At 31.0% G+C, this 20,842-nt stretch overlaps 7 protein-coding genes across 12 annotated transcripts; 4 read left to right on the forward strand and 3 right to left on the reverse strand.

Moving 5' to 3' along the window:
- The first annotated feature begins 185 nt into the window (after positions 1-185).
- LOC123272844 (40S ribosomal protein S19a-like) lies at positions 186-1,156 on the forward strand. Its single transcript, XM_044739854.1, has 3 exons — positions 186-274; positions 533-603; positions 715-1,156. The coding sequence occupies exons 2-3, from the start codon at positions 533-535 to the stop codon at positions 1,106-1,108; spliced, it is 465 nt and encodes a 154-aa protein (XP_044595789.1). The 5' UTR covers positions 186-274; the 3' UTR covers positions 1,109-1,156.
- A 619-nt stretch (positions 1,157-1,775) lies between these two features.
- LOC123272798 (40S ribosomal protein S18) lies at positions 1,776-3,194 on the forward strand. The gene is made up of 4 exons (XM_044739793.1): positions 1,776-1,924; positions 2,309-2,494; positions 2,579-2,680; positions 2,967-3,194. Exons 1-4 carry the CDS (start codon positions 1,922-1,924, stop codon positions 3,132-3,134), a joined length of 459 nt encoding a protein of 152 aa, XP_044595728.1. The 5' UTR covers positions 1,776-1,921; the 3' UTR covers positions 3,135-3,194.
- A 636-nt stretch (positions 3,195-3,830) lies between these two features.
- LOC123272808 (putative ATP-dependent RNA helicase TDRD12) lies at positions 3,831-7,398 on the forward strand. The gene is made up of 5 exons (XM_044739801.1): positions 3,831-4,047; positions 4,131-4,330; positions 4,404-6,746; positions 6,832-7,014; positions 7,099-7,398. The coding sequence occupies exons 1-5, from the start codon at positions 4,044-4,046 to the stop codon at positions 7,294-7,296; spliced, it is 2,928 nt and encodes a 975-aa protein (XP_044595736.1). The 5' UTR covers positions 3,831-4,043; the 3' UTR covers positions 7,297-7,398.
- A 617-nt stretch (positions 7,399-8,015) lies between these two features.
- On the reverse strand, positions 8,016-10,835 carry LOC123272434 (tripartite motif-containing protein 45). 6 transcript variants are annotated; one of them, XM_044739196.1, is made up of 7 exons: positions 10,344-10,835; positions 9,660-9,838; positions 9,391-9,582; positions 9,018-9,217; positions 8,544-8,779; positions 8,345-8,488; positions 8,016-8,282 (listed from the first exon to the last, which is right to left on the reverse strand). In XM_044739196.1, the coding sequence occupies exons 1-7, from the start codon at positions 10,435-10,437 to the stop codon at positions 8,131-8,133; spliced, it is 1,197 nt and encodes a 398-aa protein (XP_044595131.1). In that variant the 5' UTR covers positions 10,438-10,835; the 3' UTR covers positions 8,016-8,130. The 6 variants fall into 6 exon arrangements, with proteins under 6 accessions (XP_044595131.1, XP_044595130.1, XP_044595132.1 ...); XM_044739195.1 differs by having other exon boundaries at positions 8,018-8,282; positions 9,660-9,850; positions 10,344-10,832; XM_044739197.1 differs by having other exon boundaries at positions 8,018-8,264; positions 9,660-9,853; positions 10,344-10,832.
- A 172-nt stretch (positions 10,836-11,007) lies between these two features.
- Positions 11,008-13,453, forward strand: LOC123272430 (FAD-dependent oxidoreductase domain-containing protein 1). The gene is made up of 5 exons (XM_044739188.1): positions 11,008-11,273; positions 11,563-11,895; positions 11,981-12,493; positions 12,569-12,714; positions 12,884-13,453. The coding sequence occupies exons 1-5, from the start codon at positions 11,181-11,183 to the stop codon at positions 13,392-13,394; spliced, it is 1,596 nt and encodes a 531-aa protein (XP_044595123.1). The 5' UTR covers positions 11,008-11,180; the 3' UTR covers positions 13,395-13,453.
- Positions 13,454-13,519: 66 nt separating this feature from the next.
- On the reverse strand, positions 13,520-15,170 carry LOC123272438 (calcium load-activated calcium channel). Its single transcript, XM_044739207.1, has 4 exons — positions 14,968-15,170; positions 14,802-14,879; positions 14,390-14,709; positions 13,520-13,643 (listed from the first exon to the last, which is right to left on the reverse strand). The coding sequence occupies exons 1-4, from the start codon at positions 15,026-15,028 to the stop codon at positions 13,551-13,553; spliced, it is 552 nt and encodes a 183-aa protein (XP_044595142.1). The 5' UTR covers positions 15,029-15,170; the 3' UTR covers positions 13,520-13,550.
- A 161-nt stretch (positions 15,171-15,331) lies between these two features.
- LOC123272427 (DNA (cytosine-5)-methyltransferase PliMCI-like) lies at positions 15,332-20,712 on the reverse strand. Its single transcript, XM_044739183.1, has 4 exons — positions 20,188-20,712; positions 19,334-19,700; positions 16,413-19,262; positions 15,332-15,556 (listed from the first exon to the last, which is right to left on the reverse strand). The coding sequence occupies exons 1-4, from the start codon at positions 20,502-20,504 to the stop codon at positions 15,374-15,376; spliced, it is 3,717 nt and encodes a 1,238-aa protein (XP_044595118.1). The 5' UTR covers positions 20,505-20,712; the 3' UTR covers positions 15,332-15,373.
- Positions 20,713-20,842: the final 130 nt, after the last annotated feature.

Raw genomic sequence — 20,842 nt, forward strand, 5'->3', positions numbered from 1 at the left:
TTTACAGAAAAACTAGTTTAATAAAACTATAAGAGAAAGTCAATTTCATTTTTTAGTCTTCTAATTATTAATTATTAATTACCTTTATTTCAAAAATAATTTATTGTTTATAAATTTGAATTTAATAATGGCCACCCTCCGGAAAGAAGAAATTTATATTACCGACGTTTATTTTACTATAGTAAAATTAAACTAACTATATAAATGGCTAGTGTATACTAACTTGACTAAAAACATTCTTTTTCAGATTCTTTTGGTTAGAATCGCCTTCAAGGTTCGTTAGATCCGTATTTATTAATCTCTTTTATTAAATAAATAACAAATAAAATAATAATAAACATAACAAATATTTTTTTAATTATTTTATCTTTCATTTAAAATATTAAAAACTCTAATTTTACTTTTTACTTATCCTTAAAACTCTAAAACAATACCCGTGACTTTCACACGTGATAAATGGCAGAATAGTATTTATTTATCCCTATAAAATAATAATGAAATAAATTTTAATAATTAATTATAATAATTACAGATGCCGTCAGTAAATTTAAAAGACGTTCCTCAGGACAAAGCCGTCAGAGGTATCGCCTTTTTCCTAAAAAAGTAAGTTTCATTTTATAACCTAACTTTTACTCGTGCTGTTGCACAGTATTCGGAATTTTTTATGTAAAAAAATATTTAATTACAATTGACTGATGAAAATTTTTACTCCAGGACTGGTAAATTGCGCGTTCCTGACTGGGTAGACATTGTCAAGACAGGCCGACACAAGGAATTGGCGCCCTATGACCCGGACTGGTACTACACAAGATGCGCGGCGTTGATCCGTCACATCTACTTCCGCAGCCCCGTTGGAGTTGGTGCTGTCAGAAAAATCTTCGGTGGCCGCAAGCGCAACGGAACCCACCCGAGCCACTTCTGCGAATCTGCTGGAGGTATCGCTCGCAAAGCTCTCCAGAGCTTGGAGCAGCTTAAGCTCATCGAGAAGACTCCTTTGGGTGGTCGCAAACTCACCAGCCAAGGACGTCGTGATCTTGACCGCATCGCTGCTCAGATTAAAGCTAAATGCAAGAAGCAGATGAAACTCCAGGAGACTCTTGTTCTTTAAATGATTGTATTTTTTTTTCAAAAATAAAATTTAAGTTTCCATTCTAAATTAATTTGTTCTTTTATTAAATAACTCTAATTTCTTTTTTTAATTTAGTAATAAGTAATTTTTTTTTAATAACTTTAAAAACAATTTTAATTATTAAAGTACAAAAATTAAATACTTAGTAATATATTTTTAAAATATTTGATAGTTAAATCAGGAAAATAAAAATATTATATTTGATAAATAAATTATTTTATTGAAAAAAATATAATTTTGATAAATACCGGTATTATTATTTATTTATTTATGTTTAAAAAGTTTAAATTCATAATATAAAGTAAAAGACTCAATTATTGACACTTGCAATTTTATTTTAATTAAAAAAAAGAAATTAAATCTGATGAATTAATAAATATAATTTTTGAATTATAAATTTTAAGATAATTAGTTTTTTGAGAACATTTTATTTTTTTTATTAGAATAAAATTGCAAGTGTCAAAGAACTAAGTGTCAATAACTGGGTTTTTTACCTTATATATTTTTTATTTGCAAGTAAAATAAATTTATTTTGAAATTAAATAAATAATTTATCTATTTAAATGTAACTCATCAATTTTTAATTTGTTTTTTTTTTTTTTTTATTTTATCAATTGATTTTTAATTTCATCAACCCCCGCGGATCATTCAGAGGTCGTGTGTTTCCTCTCCAATACCTGCAATTATAAACTCTACCAGAAGATGGTGCTGAAGTTTCTCTAAGAGCCGTTGAATAGTGAGGTAAATACGGACACATGTAAATCAGCCTCTTTTACACTGACGTCGCTCAACATGGTAGGCCATATTTTATTGTTAAATAAAAATAATTAATATCAATTAAATCTTTAGTATTTTTCACCAAAAAATTGCATATTATCAAACCTAATTTTTTGACTAACAAATTGAATTGATTATTTTCAATTTCTCATTTGTCTTTAAACTGCAAAGAGTTAATTTACGGCAGCATGCGTCTTTGAGGTTATGATTTCGCGGATAAAGTCATGAGCTTATGATTGTTACTATTATTGTTAATAACAATATGATTGTTACTATTATTATTATTAATAATAATATTTATTTTGTTTCATAAAATTAATTTTTATAACTTTAGTGCTCCGATATATTTAATTTAAGACTATTAAAAAATGGATGATTAATTAAAATTTTCAATGATTTCAGTCGCTCATTATCCCAGAGAAATTCCAGCACATCCTTCGTATCGTTGGTACGAACATTGATGGTAACCGGAACATCATGTTCGCGTTGACCAGCATCAAAGGAGTTGGAAGACGTTACGCCAACATTGTATGCAAGAAGGCAGATATCGATTTAACCAAGCGTGCTGGAGAATGTACCGAAGAGGAGGTAAATTTTTTAATTTAATCACAAATTTCATTAAACGCTAAATCAATATAAGCCCAACAATAACTTTTTTCTTTTTATTGACAGGTTGAAAAAATCGTCACCATCATGACCAACCCCAGACAATACAAAATACCAGACTGGTTCCTCAACAGACAAAAGGATATTATTGACGGAAAATACTCCCAGGTATTAATTGTTTATATAAATAAATAATCTAATCTACTGCACAGATACACGACCAGTTGGTTTTATTTTAATTAATCTATTTGGTTGGTAATCTGTGCTAGATAAACTGCATTTTAGTTAACTTGAATATCTAACCATTTATTTGAGTAACTTGTGACTTAGATCAGCATGCAACATTAATATTAATATTAACATATATATTAATATTAATTAACTTGAAATTTTATTTTTAACTTCATCAATGCCGAGGAAAATTACTAATTTTTTATTGTCATTTTTTTCATAGCTCACCAGTTCCAACTTGGACTCTAAATTGCGTGAAGATTTGGAACGCATGAAGAAGATCCGCGCTCACCGTGGTCTTCGTCATTTCTGGGGTCTCCGTGTCCGTGGTCAACACACCAAGACAACTGGTCGACGTGGTCGTACTGTTGGTGTGTCCAAGAAGAAGTAATTTGTCATTTTTTTATGTCAAATATTAATATTTGATTATAATAAAAATTTATAAATTCAATATTTGAATCTTTCTTATCGAATTTTCCATCTTATGAATAAATAAAAATTAATAAAATTTATCTTTTATTTTTAATTAAGTTTTACTTTACAAAGTAGTTTTAGTAATAACTAAAAAAAGTAGTTCCTATGATTTTATTTAATAGTAATATAAGTATTTAAATAATTTAGACAGTTAAATTGCTAAAAAATTTTTATATTTTACTACTCTGGTTTTTTGAAAATAAGAAAAACATTATGATGCTAAAATTGAGAGACATCTGATAATTTTTTAACAAATAAGTTATATCAAGAAAAATTCCATTTTTAGAAGCTGTAAAAATTATAAATGAGATTTTTTGAATAATTTTTTATACTTAGTTTATTTTTGTAGAAAAATAAAGAAAACGTCGAGTATTTGGTAAGTTCAGTGTCATAAAATATTGTTTTACCTAAAATTTCATTTAAAATATTAAAAAAATATTCAATAATTTTATTTTGTATAATTTAGAATTAAAAATCAAAACTAAAAAACTTTAATAATTTCTGTAAATGATATAGTTTAGATTCCATTTGCCAAAATAATTTATAATTAACAATGCCACTGGCGCCGCCTATATTTCTCTCTCACGCAAAATGAGATCAAAAAACGTGGTTTCAAATTTCAGTTTTTTAGTTGGCGCTTGGGTCGTTTGGTTGTTTACCCACGTGGTATTTGGTATAAGCGTCACTAAGTTCCGCAACAAAAAAAATGAAGAACTTAATCAATTAAATGTATCAAATATTTAAATTAAACCGTGGTTGTTTTATTTATTAACTTGTCTATGTTTAATTGTTAATTCGTGTAACCTTTATCATCTGTAAATTAATCATGGGTATGTACACAAAAAAAACCAACATAATCCTTTGTTACTTTTACCAAATTTATATTCATATATTTTTTTATCACATTTCTTAGTTGTTATAAATCATAAAATTCCTCCCCACGCTGTGGAGGTGACAGTAGAAAAATTAACCCACCCAAGTAAGATACTTATCAGAGATGTGAACAACGTAGAGGAAAAATTGAAAGCTATCAATGAAAAGCTTATTGTAATTGCTCAGAAGTATAAAACGACCGAAGAAAATGTTAATTATAATCCAATCCTTCTCGGATCGGTAAGTAAAAAATTTTCAAAAATAATCAAAAATGTTTTATTAAAATTACTAAATTAACATTTTGTAATCTTAGCTAGTAATAATTAATAGAGACACTCCCGATGGAATTGATTTACCGGCATGGTATTCTCGAGCTCTAATAATCGGCTACGATCACGACACTCTTAAATACGCGGCGTTTTTAGTCGACTATGGTGTTAAATTTGACTTGTGTCGTCAAGCACTTATCGTAATTCCCAAAGACGCAATTCCTAATCACTATTTAACAGAAATGGTAAGTTTGTACAGAATCATCCCCGCGATCATAAAATCCAGCAACGAAGATTTTGTAGAACTTTTAGCCAAAAAAACTTGGTGCCCTGAAACAATCGATTTAGCGAAGCAGTTGATCTGCGCATCAAAAAAATGTTACTTCGAAGCCCTGGCCTCTGGAAACTCTGGAAAAAAATACGGCGAGCTCTATTTGATAATCGAAAATCAAATTATTATGCTGAGAAAAGCTTTAGTAAAAGCCCACCGAGCAATTTTTGTGAACAATGATCTGCTGGAGGTCAAAAGTAGCGACTCGTTTACTTCAGTCAAGTCTTTTAGCTTCCCCACACTTGATTCAGACAATAAGAGTGATTCAAATAATACTTCAGCTTCTATTAATTCGGTGGCTCAACGAGTTGGATTTGAAGAAATATTAGTAAGTGGTAACGAGCAGTGCACTCGCTTACATGACATAGCCAGTGCAAAATTCACTCGGCACGTCCATCAAGCACTGAACAAAATATCCGTGAGAAAATTGAGGAATCTCCAGTCTTACATGTGGCCTGCGATCAGCAAGGGGCTGGATGTGATGGCCGTAGCTCCAGCAAGGAGCGGAAAAACTTTTGGATTTGTCGCGCCGATTGCTAACATGATAATAAAAACACGACAGTACCAAGAAGATGGCCAGCCTATGGCTTTAATTCTCTGTCCATCTGCGAAAGAAGTCTTGTACACTAAAGAACATTTTCGGTTACTTTTATCCGAGTACAGCGACATAAAAATAATCGGAGCTTTTAACGGGTGTGAATATCGATCTATAACAGCTCAAATTTACAATGGGTGTCATATTTTCATCGCGACACCAGCTTTTCTGTTCCGTTATCTCGATGATAAGGACAATTGTGCTCCTGTTAAATTTAACAGCATAAATCATTTGGTAATTGACCACCTGGACGATTTATTGACCAAGCATTTGGACTCTTTGATGCTGCTGTTGAAAAAATACACACCTTTTGAGAAGCAAAAGTCTCAAACTTCACGGTTGATGGCTTTGCAAACTATCGCTGTCGCTAGGCAATGGTCCAGAGTCTTAGGAACGTTCACACAAAAATTTTTCAACAATCCATTTTATTGCATTGGTTCTTTTGCAGACGCTACGATTTTTTGCGGGATTCAATTGAGAACCAGGTCTATCTTGAAAGAAAATAAGCTTGTTAAAACTGAGGAATTGTTGGACAAACACTACAAGCTGGTTAAGACGATGATAGTTTGTGCAGAAGGCGAAGAAGCGCGTGAGCTGAATGATTATCTGGTGAGTAAAGGCATCCGCACGCTGTATGTTCCCGAGGAGATGGTCAGAGCCGAAATTGGAGATGTCAAGCAGTGTTGGGACAGAGAAATATCTGGAAACTATGGAGTTTTAATTTGTACTGACAAACCTTTGCCAACTCTGGAGATAACTAATGTAGACTGGCTGATTCATTACTCGATCGCGGTACCTACTAAGTCAATTTTCCTGTTCCGGTTTTCAACTTTGATGACTAAATTGCAGAAAAAGTCCACCAGCACTGAGGTCACTATTTTTATTGACGAAAGTAATGACATTCAGCTTAGAGGTATTCTTAATTTAGTCGAGCGCTCGGGGTACAAATTGTCTGCTGAGCAGAAGAACGCCTTCGAGCGAGTTTATGTTAATTTAGAGCGCCAGAAAAAAGCACACCCGATTTGCGATGGGATAAAAGCGTTTGGAAGCTGTGAAAAGGGAAACGCTTGCTTGTACAGGCATTGTTTTGTTGCTGAAGCTGACACTCCGATCACGCCAGTGAAGATTGGGGATAAAATAAAAATTAATATTACTTATCTTCATGATGCGACTCATTTCTCCGCGAAGATCCAAGAGTATATTGACAGCGAGGGGACGAGACACCTGATTTCACCGGCCGCGCATATTGAAATTGAGTCGAAGGTCTATCAGTACTTTGCAGCGACTCGCAACAGACGCAAGTGTCGTATTGTTGAAATTGGAGGGATTTACGGGTATGATGAGAGGCTTGATGAATATTGTAGAGCACAAGTTATTAATGTTGTTAAGAAGGTTGATGATGTACCTCAAATTGTTGATTTGAGAAATATTGACTCGGGATTGGTTTATACTAACCAAAATGTTAGTAATTTTTATTTATTTATTTTTTTTAATTAATTAAAAGTGAAAATTTACTAATTGGTTTTTTTTTTTTTTTTTTATGCAGGTGAGTAGGTTGAGGGAATTACCCCAGGAACTAGCAGAAGCTCCAGCTCATATTGTTGAAGTGTTCCTAGCTAACGTATCGCCTTATGACAAAGAAGTCGAGTGGAATGTCAGGGCTAATCAAGCTAGCAAGAGCTGGTTTACTGAACATTTGGAAGCTCCTTGTACTTCATTGAGAGGAACAGTAAGTATTTTTGATAAAATATTATTTGTTAATTTTTTATTTATTTTTGTTATTTTTTTATTTATTATTTTTGTTATTTTTTAGGTTGTTTTACACTTCGGAAATACGGTCTGGGTTGATCCATTGGAAGTACGAATGCAAATCAGCATTGCTAATAAAGAATTGCAGAAAAGTTCTTTGAAGGACTTCTTGATCAAGAAGAAATTTGGTGTTGCGAATGATAATCACATTCAGACGCTCAAAAAAATGTGCAATTATGCAGATATGTTAGAATTAGAGTAGAGCTCTAAAAATTTTCTTTATTTATGACGTTAAATAGTTAATTTTATTGTTATTAGGTAACAAGATAATGATTTTTACTTATTGAATTTTTTTAGAGATAAAAAATAATTTTTTTTATGGGAAGAATTGAAAGATTATTGAGAAAAAAAAATTTTACTTTCGTATTAATATTATTGTCATTCTATTAAAAAAATTAAAAAAAAAAAAAAACTTCAATTCTGTGGGTTACAGAACGTGTGTATCGCTTTTTCGAATTATTATATTGTGAAAAAATGAATTTACAAAAAATCATGACTGAAGTTAGCAAGCACTTGACAATTTATTTTTTTTCGATAAATAAACTGGGCCCAAAAAATTATTTTTAAAGAATTGCATTTATAATTCTTGAGAGCTTCGAAAGATAGAATTTTTTTAAGTAAATTTTTCTTGCTATAATTTACTTAAAAAAATTCTAAAAATTATCAGATATCTCTCAATTTCGTTATTATAAAAAATTAATATCAAATTCAAATAAAAATAATATAGATCGTAAGTTATTCACTGATATTAATGTATACTAATCTTTCGAGATTATGTTTTAATTTACCTGTAACTTTTTTACGTTTAATTCAATAAATATTTGTTATTTATTAATAAGGATTTATTTATTCGTTTATTTAGAAGATAAAAAATTTATATTTTTCATTTTTTTTAAGCTCCATTAATCCAGAAGTTGTTTTTTGTTTGTTTCTAATTTTTTATTAAGTATGAAAAATAGATTTTACAAGATAAAAAAATATATGATATAAGTTCTACAAGATTTTCATAAGTTACGTCATATCGTCTGAGTTTTAATTAAAAAGAAAAAAAAGGGGGATTTCGAATTTTCCATTGTGTGCAAATACTGTTACGATCTGTAGACCCGCAACAAGACCAATGTTTAACTCCAGGATGTCCAAAATGAGCGTGTCCGCATCCTCGATATCCACCTTCAAAAATAAATTCGCCTGATACCTTTTTTAAAGTATTACATTTATTTACTTCTGAACTTCATAACTGTCAGACTTACCAGGCATAGTTCCCTGACAGAAACACATAGTTTCCTTTTTTCCTCCGCTTGAACAAAATGTACAGCAATGAAATACTCCCGGGTGGTTTTTTCCTCTATACACATCACCTAAACATTTATTAAAAAAATAAAAAAATAGTTTACCTATTCAAATACTCCACTAGTTTATTAAAGTCTCAGTATGTAATAAAATCCTTACTTATTCCAAAACTTGGTTGTACAGGTAACCCTAACTTTTGTAATCTCTTTAAGATTACCTTCGATAGACAAAGAATCTCTGCTCCCAAACCTTCAGCAAGAAGTTGTTCAGCTAGAGAAATAGCATCTAAAAGATGTCGTGAAGTTTCGAGTCTTCTAAATTCTTCAATTCTTTGTTTCGCTTCTTGGGCATGTAAAAATTGTTTTTCATTTTCTTGCAAGTTAATTCTTTGATTTCTTTAAATAAAAATTAAATTTACAAAATAATTATTAAAAATAAATAATTTAAAAAATGATTAAAAAGAGCTAATTAAAATAGTTATTAAAAAGAAATAATTAAAATATTTCTTAAAAATAAACAATTAAATTAATTATTAAAATAAATTAATTAAAATATTTATTAAAAATAAATAATTTAATTAATTATTAATTAAAAAAAAAAAAATAGTGTAAAGATAAAAAAAATTCAACTTACCGAAAACTAAATCGTTTCCGATACAAATTAACCGCCGAAAAAGATTTCAGTGTATAATTCACAAGAAGACTATTCAATAAAATTCTAGCATCTTGAACTGCATTAGCTAATATTCTTGCAGCAGTCCTACCCGCAGTTTTATGATTCTCACACGCGTGTCCTCGGTGTGATTCTCTCCACATGCACTCGCAGCAAGTTACCTACAATAAATGATAATAATAATAATAATAACAATTGCCCATTAATTATCAGATTATCACGAATCATTTCATTAACAAGGTGTTAATGCAAATACAAAATATAAATGAAGTAAGTAGTATATATAGCGCGATATAATTAAACGGTAAACGAACGTGTAACATATGACTCAAACCTGTTGGCAAGCGATGCAGTAAAATCTCAGCGAGTGTTGAGGATGATCTAGACACACGGTCGTTCGTCGGAACCGTTTAGCTTGCCAAAGAGCTACTATCTCATGTGTTCCAGTTCTCGTTCGTATTTTCTGATGCTCTGCGCCGCAATTTTCGCAGAAGTTTCTCAAACAAGTTGAGCAATGGAGTGAAGCCTAAAAAATTTGTATACTAATCAATAATTCATCAAATTAAATATATTTTAATTTTAATTGAGATTGAAAATAATTACCTGGACTTGACCGTGACATCCATCGCAGTAGCACAGCAGCTGTTGAGTGATGATAGCATCTATGAGAATTCGATGCTGAAGAGGATAATGAGGCGGTGGTAGTGGTTTTTCTGGTGAAGAAAATGGATGGTCGCAGGTTGGACAGCCTTTAGTCTCATCAGGACGTCTCCAGGGCGAGTCATCGCGTGAGTCTTCTTATTTATGAAAATTAAAATAGCAGATATTTGATAATTTTTAAAAATTTTTGTTACAAATAAATTTTGAAAAAAAAATATGAGAAAAAAAAATTGACATGTAGAAATTTTAAAAAATTAGAAATGTAATTTTTTGGAATAAATTTTTTTATTAAAAACAAAATTTTTAAAATGGTGTTACTGTTAACTTTAATGTCATTTTTTATTTATTAAAATTAAAGTAGCAGATATTTAATAATTTTTAGAATTTTTTAAAGAAATAAATTAGTGCAAAAAAAATTAGATAAAAAAATTGACATGTAGAAATTTAAAAAAATTAAAAATGCAATTTTTTAAAAAAAAATTTCTTAGAACAAATTTTTTTATCAAATAAAATAAAAAAATTGTTAAATGACAGCTGACTTAAATGTTATTTTTTATTTTCAACAAAAAAACTCCTAGAATTCTTTTAAAAGTTAAAGGTTGTAATAATAGTAATTTGGAACAGTACCTTCAGCTAAAGAGCGACACGCCTTGACGCAGTTCAAGCAGAGTGGATGCAGACAATCTAGGAGACGAGGTTCCTGCATGCGTTGTTGACACATCGGACATCTAGACCAGCTGTCATCTAGCTGGTTTCTTTGATCGTTTAAAATGGAACTTCCAAGTGACGCCAGATTTTTTGTTTATTTTTTAATTGTCAAGTTTGAATTAATGATTGATAGTCAATAGTCAACAACTGACTGCGTCGTCGATCGTTAATATTATAAATGAGATGTGGTCGTGCAGTGAAGTGGATGCTAGTCGGCAGTAAACTGGTCCAATGTATATTTCTACAAATAGGTAATCATCAAGACCGCGAAAATGAGCCGCTGGCATTCGAGCGGGGATCAGCTGGGATTCCAGATCGCCGGAAATAGATATTTGAGGTGGATTTATTTTCTCGTGACTCGCTAGTCATCATTACACAAATAAATCTTTATTTAACAGTCCTCTAATTCAAACACGTTTTTAGAGAAAAAAGGTCTCTAAGGTTTGTTAATTTTAATTTAATTTAAAAATTTATTTGATTTAATATTGAGGATTAATCTTTTCAGGTAGATGAATCATGACATTTTTTATTTTTTTTATAGTTTTCAAGATTATATATAAATTCAGATTTACCCGCTCAACTTCACTGTACCACGTGGTTCTCGGCTTTCCTTATTTCATTTTAGAGGAAAGAGGTTATATGGCAAGAGATTTATTATTTAAAAATAATTATTTGTTGACAAGCATTATAAAATAATGCTGCAAGTGTTTTTAGTTGGATTATAAGTTTATAAGTGTATTTATATAAAACTCCACGATGTTACGAAATATTATTCGTGGAAGTTCTCTTATATTTCCTAGAACTTGCACTTCTAGATCTTTTTCTAGTTCATCAATTGTTTATAACAAGGTAATTTTTTTAATACTAATTATATTTATTAACAAACATCATCTTCTTACTATTTGTTTATTATTTTTTTTATTCCATTGCACTTTTGATTTTTTTGTTTACAAATTTTTATTTATTAAAAAAATACTAAGGAAAGAAATCAGCAGATATCTTACAATTTTTTAGGTTTTTAAAACAATTTAATTACTATGAAGAAATAATAAAAAAATTCAACAACTAGAAATTAAAAAAAATTACAAGTGCAAACTTTTTTTATCACTAATTATTGTATTGTATTGATGTAATTTAGGACAACCAAGAAGATGATGACTACAGAAAAAAATTGATACAAGATAATGAAGGTGATGACCACTGGTCAAAAGAACCTGAAATGGAGCATCCATTTGGAAGAACAGCTCGAGTAATGGGTAGACAACTTCGTGATATAAAAGGAAAAATATTATTCTGGAAAGAACCAAAGCCTCCAGAATGGGACGAATGGGAAGTAGACTCGACAGGATTCCCGACCCACATAGAAGTTCTTATTATTGGTGGTGGTGTCATGGGGATGTGTACAGCATACTGGATGCAAAAATACGGTGGAAAAGGTTTTCAAGTCGTCGTAATGGAAGATGAACCACTTGTATGACAATTTTTTAATTTTTTATGCTAAATATTTTTCTATTAATTAAAAAAAAAAAAAATTATTTAATTCAATAACATTTTAGGAAAGTTATACATCTTCAATGCTTATGACAAGCAGTGTCATAACTCAGCAGTTTGCGCTGGAAGAAAACATCGAGTTGTCAATGTACGGGACGCACTTCCTTAGAGACGTTGACAAGTTCTTAGGGTTCGACAAAGAAGAGCCATTAGACATAGAATTCAGACCTCATGGTAACTTGATCCTAGCCAGAGAAGAAGATGCTGAGAGACTTGTTCAAAATGTCAAGCTCCAAAATTCTTTCGGTATTTCTACATCTATTTATACTCCAACACAGTTACAGCGAATGTTCCCTTGGCTCAACACCGAAGGAATCGCTCTCGGGTCTATGGGAGACGAACAAGAAGGATCTTTTAATCCTTACGCTTTTCTTAAAGCTCTGAGACGCAAAACTAAGGCAATGGGTGTTGAATATGTTACGGCTGAAGCCAAAGCATTCATTTTTAGTAACATTCAAAATTTCTCTGCTATTTCACCTTCCACTGCTGATTTGTACAGCAAACTAAATCATGTTATAGTAAGAATTTTAATTATATTATTTAAGTTAAATGTTAATTATTTATTAATTTGATTTGTTTGTTTGAATTAATAGGTAAAAACAGAAGCTGGAGAAAAAAAAGTCATGCAATTTGCTGTGTGTGTAGTTGCTGCTGGAGCTAAAAGCGGACATCTCGCTAATCTTATGAAGATTGGACGTACTTGTGGTGTACGTTCTGTTCCATTACCTGTAATTCCAAGGTATATTCATTGTTTTAACAAGTATTTGCATAATTAATTAAAGATACTGAATTTAATAGACATTTAAAAATTTTTTACATTTTCATAACAATTAAATTATAATGAAAAAAAATTTATATTTAGATATCGGCTAACGTAATTTTCATTAAAATATTAATTATCATTTCAGACAAAGACATCTGTGTTATTTTGAAGCCCCAGATGGACCGAATCTCAATTGTCCGGTACTAAACGATCCATCGGGAGTATTTTTCCGCCGTGAAAACTTGTCAAATCTCTACATGGCGAGTAAAATTCCTTTTAACGAGCAAGTAGACCCTTCAGCTGTGAACGTGGATGAAAAGAATCTACCTGTTGATGAAGAATACTTCCACAGAGAAATTTTACCTTCGCTTGTGAAGCGAGTGCCGGCGTTTAAAAATAGCAAGCTAATTTCTACCAAAACTGGGTTGTATGACTACAATTACTTCGACGAGAACGGAGTAGTTGGTCAGCATCCTCTTTACACGAACGTTATGTTCGCTACAGGCTTTGGAGAGTCAAGCTTTGTACTTGCACCAGGAATCGGTCGTGGACTTGCAGAGTACATGAGAAACACAAATTACAAGACCATCGACCAGTTTAGATTGGCTTTCGATCGGTTTATCACGCAAGAACATATGAGAGCTAGAGTTGTTTAATTGTATTTAATTTTAATTAGGTGTATTAATAAAAATACGTTGTTAATATTTATCATAAATTTATTTGACTTTAAAAAATTATTCGCGGGAATTATCTCACAAGGATTTTGTTCTGATTGTTTCAATTTTTTTTTTAGAGAGTTAATGCTTTTTATTTTATTTAAATTGTTGAGGTGGTGGCCCGAATATACTCCCACTTTGTTTGCTGGCTGTTCTTGACGGTGCGAATCCAAGTAATTTTTGGATATTCTGCAATAATTATTATTAATTATAAATCTCAATTTTTTTGTCGTATCCAAAATCATAAAATAATACAAATAGATCACAGATAGTTGGAATTAATAAATGAAAAAGAAAACAATCATGCTATTGTTATTATTGCAATAATAACAATAACATGATTGTTTTCTTTTTCATTTATTAATTCCAACTAGGGTAAAAGACCCCATTATTGGCGGGGACCTTATTACTGACACTTTCTTTGATTTTGATAGATAGATAGATAGATTTGCTTTAATATGCCAAGGCCTAATGGCCGAATAACAAACATAAAAAATACAGATATAATTAAGGGTACATTATATTTATATATACATACAGAAATTATGAAAAGTATATAATTGGAATGATAAATTATAAATTAACAATATTGACTAGTATCATTATTATTAATCATATTAGTATTTGCTATAGTAACTATCTAATTATAATCTATTCTAAATTTAAAAATAAATAATGATTTTGGTATTTATTCAATTAATGAAATCATTAATTTTCAATAATGAATATATTATTTCTAATCTTTAAGACCTTTAGATCAAAAAAATTTTTAATTTTTATTCCAAGTAAAAAATTTTTTCATTGAAAGAAAAAGTGCCACTAATAGGGGTTAAAGGTGCCACTAATGGGGTCTTTTAGCTTACCTGTGATCTATTTGTATTATTAATTATAAATTTTTAAAAATAAATAACTGTCAATAAATTTTTTTTAATTACCTGTCTAATACTCATGGTACATAAAATATAGAGAAAAATAAATGAGCATTCTGTGAAATCATCACCCGGTAAATTTCTATGTGACAGTCCTTGAATCCAAGTGATTGGAACAAATGGTAATTTGGCAACAACTTTTCCATCAAATATACTATTAAACATACTGAGCAATGCTGTAAAAGCGAAACCAATTGCAAACATTGATTTCATTTTAACTAACGACAGATCACGGTTATTATTCTTCAGCCTTTCTTCTTCTCTTTCTATTTTTTTCTTCTGCTGCTTGTCTAGTGAGTCTCCATGTGCTTCCTTACGCTTTTCCACTACACAAAGACAGATCAATAAGATAAAACAATTAATAACTCAAAGTTAATTATTTAGTAATTACAAGTAGAGGTTATAGCAATTAACTTACATTTTTTACTCTGTTTTTCAACTTCAGTTTTGAGCTTTTGATATTTTTCAGTTCTGTATACCATGAGCCACGTTAGACCTGCAAAAAAAATAATTGTTTAATTTACAATGACAATTAAAAATAAATTAAATAAAATTAGCCTAAAAAAAATAAATTTTTTATTTACCTTCTCCTAGTAGAGCTGTACAAACACTTATAAATACAATTAACACCGTATCTGCCCACATTTTTAATTTAAAAAAACTACTAATACCTAAATTTATTGCTAATGTTATCTATAAAATATATAACAAAAAATTAGAACATGTAGAAATTATTTTAGTCAACGTCACCGTGTGAACACGTATCTCAGCTGTTGTGTGGCGTGCGCATCAGTATTTAAATCCCTCTATTTACCTTTTCAGCCCGAAATTCAATAATTTAATTAACTAACTCACTTTTTTTAATCAATACTTCTCATATTTTTACTTTAAAAATTACTTAAAAAATTTATTTATCAAAATATCGGATTTCTTTATAACAGACTCATTTTTTCCTACTTAAATTAATAACAATAAAAATAATTTGACAATTTATAACACTTTTTTTATCTCTAGACCAATTGCTTGAGCAAGTAACGGAGGCACTGCATTACCAATTTGCCGGTATTTATCAATAACAGATCCATGGAAGATATAATTATCCTTAAAGCCTTGTGATCTCGCACATTCACGGACGCTTACTACGCGATTTTCTTCTGGATGTAATACTCTGCCCTGTAATTTAATAAATAAAATTATACATTTTTTTTTACATAAATCTACTCTCATTTTAAAAATTGATATGTTATCAAAGACTAATACGTAATACCTAATATGTAATAATAATAAGTGGAATTCTATCTTTAGTTTGTAAGGAAAAATGTTTATAATATTTAAAAATAATAACGTTAATGTTAATGTTTTGTAAAACACATAAATGTGATACAAATAAAACCCATCTATCTATCTATATAAATCTACTCTTTGATAACAAAATAACAGTCTACTAAATTTTATTTAAATTCACAAAAAGCTGCGAGGAATTTATTAATTACACGGAAAGAACAAGATGACACTGGATATCATCCCAGATTATATGAAAATTAAGTTAGCCGACTTCTAAAAATTTTTAGAATTTTTTTTTATTGAAAAAATGATTATAAAAAAATAAAAAAAAAAATTTTATTTGTAAAAAACTTGAAAAACTGTAAGTGCAATTTTTTTAAAATATTTTTTTTTTTAATTTAATTATTAAAAAAAAATTAAAAACGTCAGCTAACTTTAGTATTATCCAGATTATATTCAGTGATATCTGTTGTGAAAAAATTTCAGATAGTACCTAGCAAAATCCAGATTATACTGCGTGATATCTGGATCATACTCATTGTAATCTGGATTATACTAGCTACTATCTGAATTTTTTTTCACTCTTCCAGTGTCATCTTGTTCTTTCCGTGTACTTAAAAAAAAAACATATATTTTTTTTCAATTTAAATATTTGGGAAAATTTTTCCCTTCCATAAATATTATTTGAAGGTAAAAATATTTATTAGAGTTATTTTTTTTTTTATTAACTAATGAAATAAACTACCTGTTTCCCCAAAGGTTCAGGATTAGTAATAGTCGTTCCAAAAAATCCATTCCAATCCAAGCGACCATAAGTACCAGCCCATCCATTATGCCGGTGCCCAGTATGAGGTAAGCACCAGGGAATCAGTGTGTTTTCCTGCCTATCTTTTAAATCACACGTTTTTCCCGCAGCGCAAGCACAAACTCCCCTCAATTTTCCAGTTGAATCTTCATACCGATACTCCAATTTTTTGGTACTAGTTCCATCGGCCAGTTCCACAACAATATTAGGCAAATCACGCCAATCTGCACCGGCAGTGCTTGGAATCTTTGAAATCCGAGCTTCAACAAGCAAGGACATTTTTTTGCAAACATGATCAGTAATAAAAGCTTCATTTTTCCGCATTCTTTTCTGAAAATGAGACGTCGTATCTTTTTGATGCTTTATTTGCTCGCGATTTTCTCCATTGCTGATACTAGGAAGATCCTCAATAGCGTCTCGAACACAGATAGTGCGATAAGGAGCCGACTCTTTCCACGAAAAATTGCCAGAGTACTTCGTTCCATCAATGACAACATCCAGCTGCCAAGCGCGTTTGCTGAAGACGTGTAGAGGCTCCGGATATGCGGGTAATTTTTTCCCAGGCGCTGCTGCAAGAAGAATTATTCTCCTGCGCGACTGAGGAACTCCAAAATTACCTGCTTGAAGAATCGCGAATGTGCATTGATAGCCGATTTGCAGGAAGCAGTACATCGCTAGCTTCAACATCAGACCTTTGTGGTGAAAGACGAAATTCTTTACATTCTCCATCACGATGTACTTGGGCCTGTAATAGTCGCAGTAAGACAAAAATGTAAAGAGCAACGCGTTCTTTAAATTTGAATACTGACTAGCGTTAAAGCGGTTTAATCCGCTGAAACCTTGGCAAGGTGGTCCTCCGCACAGTAATTCAATGTCGCCTTTTTGTGGAAAACTCGCTTTTTCCTTTCGCATTATAGAATCTAGCAAAACATTGCAATCTCCCTCGTACATTTTAACATTAGAGTGATTTTTTACAAAAGCCCTAGCAGCTGCTTGGTCTTTTTCTATCGCCCATCGCACGTCGGCAACTCCAGCGTCTGACAGACCTTGAGACAATCCTCCACACCCGGAAAATATATCTAGAGTCTTCAGAGGCTTTACTTTTTTTTCCTTATCCAGAGAAAGATTTTCCAACGAGCTCTTAATATCTTCCGAAAGAGCTTCGAAAGATTCTTCCTCAGCGTTGTAAGTTGAGGAAACATAAAATTGATTAGCGAAATTAAAATCATCTTCTGATTTTAGGAATATTTTACACTTGCCCATCACTTCTGCAAGAGGAATTTCTATCTCTTCATTACTCCAAAACAGCAGAGTAATATCCGCAGAAGGAATCAGCGAACTCTTGTGCGTGTTTTCGCTTCTATACATCTTATTAACAACCAAAAAAATATCTTCCAACCCAGGATTGTCTTTAGACGTCGTAAAAATAGTTTTAATACATCCTATTGCGAAAGGATCAGGCGTATCGTAGTTAGAACCTTTTACATGATCTCCAGTAGCGTATTTTCTGTAGTACTCAGGGTACAACTCTTCGTCGACTTGTTTCAGTTTCTCAGGAACAGGTACTGAAAATTTGTACTTAAATTTAACGACCCCCGGGTTTATGTACACACCAGTTCGTGCTCGATACTCCTCGTTTTTATACAAAAGCACACCGTAAGATGTTCGACTATCCAAAACAATCGGCTCACCAAGCTGAGGTTTCTCAGCTTCCTGAATTTGAGCTTTATTCAAACAAACAGGACACGAGTCCTGAGACTTTACACTGAGATCCAAATCCAGATACTCAAACCTCGCAGTCTCTGGAGTGTAATGCATTTGGTAATAATACTCATTAGAATTTTTCTTTATTTCTTTAACGCTTTGCTCGGTATCTCCCAGCTCTGACCACTTCACTGGAACATTGCGTTTTATTACTTTAACAAGACTATCTACACACTTTAAAAAAATATCTGCGCATTGGTTGCTGGCAAAAAGTTCTCGACTATCGCCAATATTACCTAAAACAGTGTCTCTGCTGTTAAAAAAACAATTAACGTGAGCTTTCTGTTCATTATTTTCCTCCCACATCGTGACAATTTTAACAATCAGCTCAAATCTTGGATTATTTGATTTTATTTTAACAAAATCATTAACAGTTATTGTCACAGAGTTAACCTGAGCTTTACTGTAATAATAACGATTATTTTTACTGCTGATTGAGGAGCTTATCCACTTAACTTTTCTAGAAAAGATTTTCATCTTTTTCAGAATCTCGGGAATGCTTTCAATCTTCTTCAGAGACTTATTCTTGTCACTTAGCGACTCAGTGTCCGAGTCAGCAGCTTCGATGGCTTTGTTCGGGCATCTTCGCTTTACACAAACAGAATTTTTCTTTTTCGAGCTTTTATTTTTCTTACAAGCTGCGCAGCGACCGCATCCAGGTTTCAAGCATTCAGTACACGTTCCACAATTCATCAATTGTCTCGTGGTGAAAAGTTCCTTACTGTCAGTCTCTTTGGAGAAAAATTTATTGACTATTTGGTAGACTAGCTTCGTGAGAATCATTTTGGGCATTGCTTTTTTTTTCACTGGAGATATTTCATTGTTTTTGGGTTGTTTTATGTCATTGCCTACCGTTGCACCTGTAAGTTTGATGATTGAACGCATGCAAGAGGTAGTGAGCAGTGGAAAATCACTCTCTTCTTCAGTTGCGCTGACGTCGAATGATGTCACTTGATCACAGACAAATTGCGCGTTTTTTAACAATGATTCTTCAGCAAGAACTAGTCCGTCAGGCAACTCAACAGTCTGAAAATAAATTAAATTATTAGAAATTCAATTATTGAAATAATTAGTTGATTAAAAATTAAAAAAAATACTTGTAGGTGATCTAGAAGATCTTCGTACGTCGGGTCATCATCTCTCGAAGCAAGAAATTCGATGACAACTTTACTCAAATAAATTTTTTCAATTACTGGATCCATGAAAGATTTATACGACTCTGCTGGAGACATTAAGTAATACTCAGCATAAGGTGTACTGATTAAAATCGGCTGATTTGGACCACCGTCGTATCCAGAAGTGTACCATTCATTTATGGGTCCTATTTTTTGCGTCCAAATACCTGGAATGCTCTCTGAATCTTTGTCGTGGATCGGCAATATTAATCCACAGCAGAATAGATATACATTTGATTCTATCAATCCGGTATCGAATCGACATAAGTGATCATTGACGTCATAAACGCTATAAATAAATTGAATTGTTTATTTTTTTGGAATCATATTTATTTTATGATCTTGAAATCAGCAGACATTTAAACATTTTTTGATTTTTTTTTTAATTAAATAAAAAAGTATTTTTAAAAAATTGTACTTATACTTTTTTAAATCTTCTAAATACGAAATTTTTTTTTATTGAAAAAAATATTGCAAAAAAAATTGATTTGTAAAAAAACATGAAAAACTTTAAGTGTAATTTTAAAAAAATATTTTTTGTTCCGATTTAATAAATCAAAAAAAAAAATCTTAAAATTAAAAAATATCGGCTAATGTTAGTATTAATTAAAATTAAGTTAGCTGACATTTGAAAATTTTTAGAATTTTTCTTAATTGAAAAATTATTTCAAAAAAATAAAAAAAAATTTCATTTGTAAAAAATTTGAAAAACTAGAAGTGCAATTTTAGGCTAACTTAAGTGTTATTTAGTATTATAATTTAATTTTCAATTTTACCTAAAATTCATTAGTCTATAAGTAGGCCTAAAATCCTCTAACAAACCTATATCAGTTTCAAGAGACAACTTGGTGTCAGCCAGTGCGACAACCTCATCGACAGCATTCTCAGGAAGCGGACCGAGTAATTTTAATTTGTTTAATTGTTGATTACATATTTCACACCTCTTGGTTTTGTTTCCTGTGGTATTATTATTTACTGTCAACTCATTTGGTGACTTATTTTCTTTGTTTACTTTTCGACGTTTTGAATTGTTGACATGTGGTGACTCATCCAGGTTTCTTTTTCGCGAATTTTTTTTTATTCGTGCTGACATTGTTAATATTTATTACAACATTTAATTGTGTTGTACAAATAATTAGTACATCCAATAACCAATACTCGACATAATACTTGTGTAAATATTAAAAGTTAACCCGAATTGAAATTGTAAACAGAGATCACTAGCTCCTCTAGTGGCATTGCAATTAATTACAGAGAATGTTGAAATAAATTTAAATGGCTTTGATAAAATTAGTTTAAAATTATTTTGTTTTTTAAATGAATTAAAAATATATTTTAAGATTAAAAGATATTTATAGTAATTTTATAACTGTTCAAGCTTTTAATCAGCTTAATTAGCTTAGGACTGATTAAAAAATAAAAATAGTTTCT

This window comes from Cotesia glomerata, linkage group LG10 (assembly GCF_020080835.1).
Source record: "Cotesia glomerata isolate CgM1 linkage group LG10, MPM_Cglom_v2.3, whole genome shotgun sequence".
In the NCBI taxonomy this organism is placed as follows: domain Eukaryota; kingdom Metazoa; phylum Arthropoda; class Insecta; order Hymenoptera; family Braconidae; genus Cotesia; species Cotesia glomerata.

Bases quoted from the DNA above. Each gene is read 5' to 3' on its own strand.
- LOC123272844 (XM_044739854.1), top strand. From the start codon at position 533: ATGCCGTCAGTAAATTTAAAAGACGTTCCTCAGGACAAAGCCGTCAGA. The intron at 604-714 runs GTAAGTTTCATT...TTTTTACTCCAG, and splicing joins ATCGCCTTTTTCCTAAAAAA to GACTGGTAAATTGCGCGTTC.
- LOC123272430 (XM_044739188.1), top strand. From the start codon at position 11,181: ATGTTACGAAATATTATTCGTGGAAGTTCTCTTATATTTCCTAGAACT. The intron at 11,274-11,562 runs GTAATTTTTTTA...GATGTAATTTAG, and splicing joins CATCAATTGTTTATAACAAG to GACAACCAAGAAGATGATGA. The intron at 11,896-11,980 runs GTATGACAATTT...ATAACATTTTAG, and splicing joins TAATGGAAGATGAACCACTT to GAAAGTTATACATCTTCAAT.
- LOC123272434 (XM_044739195.1), bottom strand. From the start codon at position 10,437: ATGTGTCAACAACGCATGCAGGAACCTCGTCTCCTAGATTGTCTGCAT. The intron at 9,218-9,390 runs GTTTGAGTCATA...CATTTATTGTAG, and splicing joins ACTGCATCGCTTGCCAACAG to GTAACTTGCTGCGAGTGCAT. The intron at 8,780-9,017 runs GTAAGTTGAATT...TTTTATTTAAAG, and splicing joins CGGAAACGATTTAGTTTTCG to AAATCAAAGAATTAACTTGC.
- LOC123272798 (XM_044739793.1), top strand. The intron at 2,495-2,578 runs GTAAATTTTTTA...TTTTATTGACAG, and splicing joins GAGAATGTACCGAAGAGGAG to GTTGAAAAAATCGTCACCAT. The intron at 2,681-2,966 runs GTATTAATTGTT...TTTTTTTCATAG, and splicing joins TTGACGGAAAATACTCCCAG to CTCACCAGTTCCAACTTGGA.
- LOC123272427 (XM_044739183.1), bottom strand. From the start codon at position 20,504: ATGTCAGCACGAATAAAAAAAAATTCGCGAAAAAGAAACCTGGATGAG. The intron at 19,701-20,187 runs GTAAAATTGAAA...ATTTATTTATAG, and splicing joins TATAGACTAATGAATTTTAG to CGTTTATGACGTCAATGATC. The intron at 19,263-19,333 runs GTATTTTTTTTA...ATTTATTTTCAG, and splicing joins ATCTTCTAGATCACCTACAA to ACTGTTGAGTTGCCTGACGG.
- LOC123272438 (XM_044739207.1), bottom strand. From the start codon at position 15,028: ATGTGGGCAGATACGGTGTTAATTGTATTTATAAGTGTTTGTACAGCT. The intron at 14,710-14,801 runs GTAAGTTAATTG...GTCTTTGTGTAG, and splicing joins TGAAAAACAGAGTAAAAAAT to TGGAAAAGCGTAAGGAAGCA. The intron at 13,644-14,389 runs GTAATTAAAAAA...TAATTATTGCAG, and splicing joins GTACCATGAGTATTAGACAG to AATATCCAAAAATTACTTGG.
- LOC123272808 (XM_044739801.1), top strand. The intron at 6,747-6,831 runs GTTAGTAATTTT...TTTTTTATGCAG, and splicing joins TGGTTTATACTAACCAAAAT to GTGAGTAGGTTGAGGGAATT. The intron at 7,015-7,098 runs GTAAGTATTTTT...GTTATTTTTTAG, and splicing joins GTACTTCATTGAGAGGAACA to GTTGTTTTACACTTCGGAAA.